The sequence below is a fragment of the Toxorhynchites rutilus genome, chromosome 2, assembly GCF_029784135.1.
Source record: "Toxorhynchites rutilus septentrionalis strain SRP chromosome 2, ASM2978413v1, whole genome shotgun sequence".
Lineage (NCBI taxonomy): Eukaryota > Metazoa > Arthropoda > Insecta > Diptera > Culicidae > Toxorhynchites > Toxorhynchites rutilus.
The window spans coordinates 197,184,823-197,191,048 of NC_073745.1; the positions used below are offsets into that span (position 1 = coordinate 197,184,823).

General features: G+C 39.0%; 1 protein-coding gene across 3 annotated transcripts in view; it reads left to right on the forward strand.

The window, feature by feature from the left end:
• LOC129764680 (deformed epidermal autoregulatory factor 1-like) overlaps positions 1-2,843 on the forward strand; it is a 42,325-nt gene extending 39,482 nt beyond the window's left edge. For all 3 annotated transcript variants that reach the window (XM_055764025.1, XM_055764026.1, XM_055764027.1), the window contains exon 5: positions 2,140-2,843. In XM_055764025.1, the coding sequence (XP_055620000.1) occupies positions 2,140-2,310 (171 nt within the window). In that variant the 3' untranslated portion in view covers positions 2,311-2,843. The remainder of the gene's footprint in view (positions 1-2,139) is intronic.
• The last annotated feature ends 3,383 nt before the right edge of the window (positions 2,844-6,226 follow it).

Consider the following 6,226-nt stretch of genomic DNA (forward strand, 5'->3'; position numbering starts at 1 on the left):
TATCTCGAAATGGCTCGGATGGATTAGGTAAACCATTCAGAGGAAATACTTATGAGTAAAATATTCCGATATTACTTCAACAATTTGAGAGGCAAATCATCTCCCGGAAACCCCAAGCTGATAACTGTAATTGACCTTGTTAGACAACACATTTCGTCGTTCCCCGTAAAATTATCCCCACTTCACAGCCGTCGAGAAAACTACAAGAACTACGCAAACCCCCAATGGTCAAAAATCCACTTTAAATTTTTGCAGTTTAATAAGTTTTCTCACTCGAACCACTTCAAGAACATGGCGGTGGACAAAAAACATATGCGTGACGTTAACAGCAGTACTTTTTTGCGTCTGAAATCGAAACCAGGTCAATTGAGTCTCCCTGCCAATCCTACATAAACAGATGGAAAAGTTCCGATTAACATAAAAAAAATCGAGAACATCAGGAAGTTGAAAGTCTTTATTCCGGATGTAAATTATATAACACAGAAACCCGGGATGAGCATGGCCAATAATCCAATTCAAACGACAAGGTTCATGATATCAATTGTCAAATTAAACCATTTAATATACAATATTCACATGCTTCATAACCCTTTTTTTAGCAGTTGCAAAAAAACTATTTTAAGTATTGCTGGACTGTGAAATCTGGCAATAGCCTAGATGATAAGCGTGTCGGTTTTCCGAGCCGAAGGTTGGGTGGTTCGAATCCCGCTACATTCTAGTATCTTTCGGGTTGGAAATTCGTTTGACAACCCTTGAGCAATAAGCATATCCATGTGCTTGTCACACAATACATGACTGAAAAAAATAAAAAGGCATAGTTAGCCTCAATTAAGAACTGTAGAAGTTCCCTCTCCCTCTTCACCTCCCTCCTTCAATGCAGAGTATAAGTTATAAACAGCCTCATTCTTACTTAGTGTGAACATTATGAACATTGAAGGTACATATAATTGAATTGAATCACTTTAATTATGCACTAAGTCAACCAACTTTATAACGTTATATTTTGAGCTTAAACTGTCATATTGATGAAAAAGTGGTTTCACATAATATGTTTTGGGTGTGATAACCGAACCTGAAGCAACAAATAGGTCATAGGAACCAGGTCAAAATTTTGAGAAAAACAGTTTTTGGTCGTTTTCTCGCAAACGCGTCAAATGGACTTATGGGTCTCGAAAAAGACAACTCAATGTCGTTCGACGCTCGATGATTTTATAATTCTTGCCTTCATGATTTCTTTGATATGGTGGAATATCAACTACACCAAACATTTCTTATTCTTCACTATCAAATCCATAGTCAATGGCACCCATTTGAATCGAATTATCATCGATACTTCGATTTTCGCTAAATGCTCCGTTTAGTCCGGCTGCAGAAAAATAGGAATTGGGTCTGAAGAGCATAATGCATAGGTAGGTTAGCGTGACCATCCTTATCATATCAAAATAACAACTACATGGAATTCATTAATGTTTTTTTTTGTTTTCAAGAGGCTTTAAACTTTTCAGTTCTATCATCTCTAATGAATTTCTGAGCGGGCGCCAGGTTATATATACATTGGTGCTCTTAGGCATTTCACCGTTCGAATAAAGTGATTACACTACACTTCGTTTAACTGGAAAAGAATGCCTAACGCTCAGGGAGGAATCGATTCCTCCTCGGAAATACCCAGTACAAATAATACCCCCTCCCCGCCAATCAGAATCATCGATCGATTGTGGCATTCGTCAAGAAATGATATTGAAACTTCTGCTTTCATCAAACAATATTTGCAATATTCTCTGCACCATATCAAACATTTCATTTTCTCCGCTATCAAATCCATAGCCAATGTCGCCATTTGTTAACAATCTGTATCGAATTGTTATTAACACTTCGTTTTTCACTAAACGCTCCGTTAGATCCGGCTGCAGAAAAAAAATGGTATTGGGAGGGAAGGGCATAATTCTTAAGCGAGCGAGCGAGACCATCCCCCGTCAATTTCCAATCACAATTAAATAGATTTCCGAGCGGGCGCCAGCTTATATATAGATTTTTATGATGTCAATAGTCTGTTTTCAAAGCATTTTCTATACTATTGAAACAATTTTTCGAGTCAATAAGTAACAATCATATCAATGTGTCTCTTCCATCTCGTTACAGTGCGCCAACTGCAACCGGGAAGCACTGGCGGAGTGTTCGCTCTGCCGGCGGACGCCGTACTGTTCGACCTTCTGTCAACGAAAAGACTGGATCACTCATCAGAACGAATGCGTACGGAGTACGCAGGAAGCCACCCATCAGATCATGCTTATAGTGGATGAAACTCAATAACCTTTAATTTTCTAATTGCGACTGGCTCGAGGTAGAGAAGAGGAGGCTGGCACCGAGGAGCGAGGGGGAAGCTGTTGAGGAGAACCGGTGCGTAGCCTCCTTCACGAGTTGCCATAGTTCACGAGAAGATGAAAGCAACCGCTGCCTGCGGGTGAGAGGACACTCCGCGGTCTCTGTCGCAATGAGGCAACGATCACGTTACCGGGCGGACAACTGTTACAAGGAGGAATGGTAATCCTGTTTAACCTATTTTTTATATTTAAATAGATTAAATATATTTTTACATAAATGTGAAATATTGGATAGAACTGGATTCACTCACGAAGGGACTTACTACTAGTAAATGCTAGTAGAGATGAGGAGCTATACTTGTTCGTAGTAGAACTTTTTTTTCATTTTAGTAGACAATTGAAAAAAGTACAGATATATTTAATGAGAAAAGTGTGTATTTAAGGATGGAAGAAATTTGTTTACTTTATTTAAAAGAAGTCAATCATGAGAAATAATAAGAAATGTCAGCTGTTAATTTGTTATATTTCGTTGTTTATTTTTTCATATCACAATTTTTTTTCTAACTTTTATCTCGTTATTTGCTTTTTAATAATATTTACTTTCCTTGTTATCTGTTCGAAAATGAAATAATAAGTCAGTGATACACATGGTGCGAAACATTATTTGTTGACGTGGGACTACGTCTAACCGGAGTATATGGGGGGTAAAATGAAAACCTAAACACAGAACATGCAGGAAAAAATTAAAGATTCTAAAGCTTATAACTCGAACATTTCTTACTGGATCGGAAAGATGTTTGCATCAATTGATAGGGAATATTTCTACACATCTTTCGCAATTATTAAAATGTTATTTTTCATTAGATAAACAATTGAATAACTGTAAAATGTTAACCGTCATCTAAACACCCAAACTGCCTCGTTTTGATTGGCTTGGTTTACGTTTCACCAACACAGCCATCATAACCAAGCAGCCTAGGGGAAACCGGCATAGCAAATACACGGAAGTATAGGGACTTTCGTTCTCACCGAAATGTGTTCCCTAACACAGACTTCAAAACCAAGCAGTGTTGGAGAAATTGGCATTGCAAATACATAAAAGTCTGGGGTATTTTTGTTCCGACTGAAACGTGTTTCCCTAACACAGACTCCAGAACCAAGGTGTCTGGGGGAATTGGCATTACAATCACGAAAATTGAATGATCTATCAAGATTCATTATGAGCATGCAAGCATGCATGATTCGAGCAAGCAACTTTGGTTCCTTATTATTTGGAACCAACAGGTGTTGGGCGTCTTTTTTATCTGTCTGATAATGTCGGAGACATAACCGAAGAGACGTAGGACTCCACCAGGGGCTATCAATTGAAATAACATATCGAATATCTAAGTGATTTTTCTGCACCCATTAGCAAAATAACATCTCCAACGCTCCCAGGAACAACATTAAAAAAAACAATTCTACAAATAATACTATTCAGCATCTTCCGCAGAACGGCAACAAAAAATCCGAAATCGATTGTATTGATGATAACTATAGCAATCGCAATGGATCGAATTTTCACGTTCAGTTGTCAATCGAAAAACACACAGCTCTCGCTACTGAAGAATTCCTTCTTTCCATCCGGATTTGAAGTCATTTTTAAACTGGAAATAATGCACGCATTCGTGAAAGTTAAATGATCGAGCGAAAAGTCTCCAGCCATCAATTAGCCAAAAACACTCCCAAATTCACACAAGCCCCCAGCAAACAAAAATCAGTTTCCTTTTTTTTATTTCCGATATTACTTTAGAATACATCGAACCGGTGCATTGACTAGTATTGAAATAAGCCTTTAGTGAAAGTTTCGGTGGCCCCGAAAAGCGCCAATTAATTCCTTCTTGTTCTCGCGAGAACAAACTGGCTTTATGCCGAAATTTGTATCTTAATTTTGCCACTTCTCTCTTCTAGACAAACTAAATGCAGCCGCAGGCAAATTTGCATCAGTATCATCACTGTGTGCTGGAGCGATTACACAAAAGCAGTCTTCAGAATGCAACCCGGTGCTGATGTGTAACAAGATTTTTGTACCCAGTTGAGCTCCCACTCTTTGCGCACGCTCCGAAACAAAGATGAAATGTTTGGTTGTCAGCGCCGTTCTTACGCTAGATTTGCACTCAGTGTTAAGCTGAGTTTTACGCTGAAATTTGCACCGTGCTTGCGCCGTATTTCTATACTGCGCGCTTGAAACTGGATTGCTCTTTCTCTCTGTTGAGATCAGTGTTGCTAATGGTCACCATCGTATGACTGTTCATGGAGACGTATGTGCTGTGTCATTAATGAACTTCATAAAATGAACAGTTAAACAACCGTCGAACTAAAAATATCATATGACATTTCGGCTTTTTTTCGTCCTATACATTAGATATCCATCGCCCCGTAATTAAACAACAGTGTTCACGGGGAACGTTACCGCTGAAAACGTTCATCCAACACATTTGCACTTGATAGGGGAGAGTTCGACGGTTGCTTTGATATAGCAATCCGTCTGAATACCATCCATCGTGTATGGATGTGTGAGTGAGCAGGTGGATGTATATGTGCAGCTACGCTTGAATGCAGAATAAAGGGAGAAAAAGAATGCACACCACTGCAGTTTTAATGTCAAATGACATTAAAACTACAGTCATATTAGCCGGAATTGAGGGATGGTTATGAGCACGAATGGTAGAATGGAAATAGCATATTTTCATCGCTCTTCTGGGTACGGTCGACAGAAAGAGAAAACATATAAACGTTTAATTGATAGTCATGTTTGCGGCTGTGCGTTTATTTCTGATGTGACTGTTAGAACCGAGCAATGCATTCTTGGTTACATTCGCAATACATATTGAGCCGTAACTCTTGAGCAAGGGCAGTAGGTGATGGTTGAGAGAAATGTCGACCGTTTACAACACTGGTTGAGATATTTTTCTTCACACAAGCGTATACGGTTCAAATGGGGGCGCGCTATTGTTTTTATGCTTTGCTTAGAACGAACGAAGACAAAGCAGGCGCTAGAATTTGATGTGTACGTGTGTGTGTATAGAAGGAGGCGCGCATCACACAAGTGAGAAGAAATGTTTAGTATTTGAGTTTTGCGCCGGGTACATTTTGTGCTGTCGTGCTTATGAATTTTTTGCTCTTCGCACCAAGAGAGAATACAAGTTTTCTTTGAGCGCGCTCTGATGAAAATTAAACTCAAGCGCAGCGCTGCGTTTATTTTCTGACAAAAGCGATGGGTGAAGATAGTCCGCTGGATGGCATGAGAATTAAAATTCGTTGGCTGCTGCTGATAAAATTAGTGGGGTGGTGATGCTGTTGACGATGATATTGGTCCTGCTGGAACGGTGACCTCAGCATATGAGCTCTGTTTCGCGGTTAGATAATGGATGATCATTTCGGAAAGCAACTGTGAAATTTATTCGTTTTGACTGGCGGAAAAATCATAAAGGGGTTGGGCTTTTGATGCAATGTTTCGCTCGTATTCAAATTATATTCCGCTGTTACTATGGTTGTTCCTTTTGGTCGGTACCATTTAAGGAGCCCAAATTGAACACAAATCAAAATGTGGGATTTGGCGCGTTTGGATAATACTTGTCATTTTACTATTGTTTAACTATGTATCTCAAAGAAATTTGGGCCAAATATGCACCGATTTGTTCTATAATTTGTCGCCATTTTGAAGGTAGCTTCATAATGCCTCTCTTATAGAAGTCTTGGTCCTTATTGTCGTAAACTCTGTCAATCGATTTTCACAATCTTCTCTTGATCCCAATTTCATATCACTCAGAAAGTTTGGCAATGCGAGGAAAAGGTGATAATCACTTGGGATGTCATCATTGCATCGCAATTGAGGAAAAAAAAAACTATTTTTATCTTTCTTG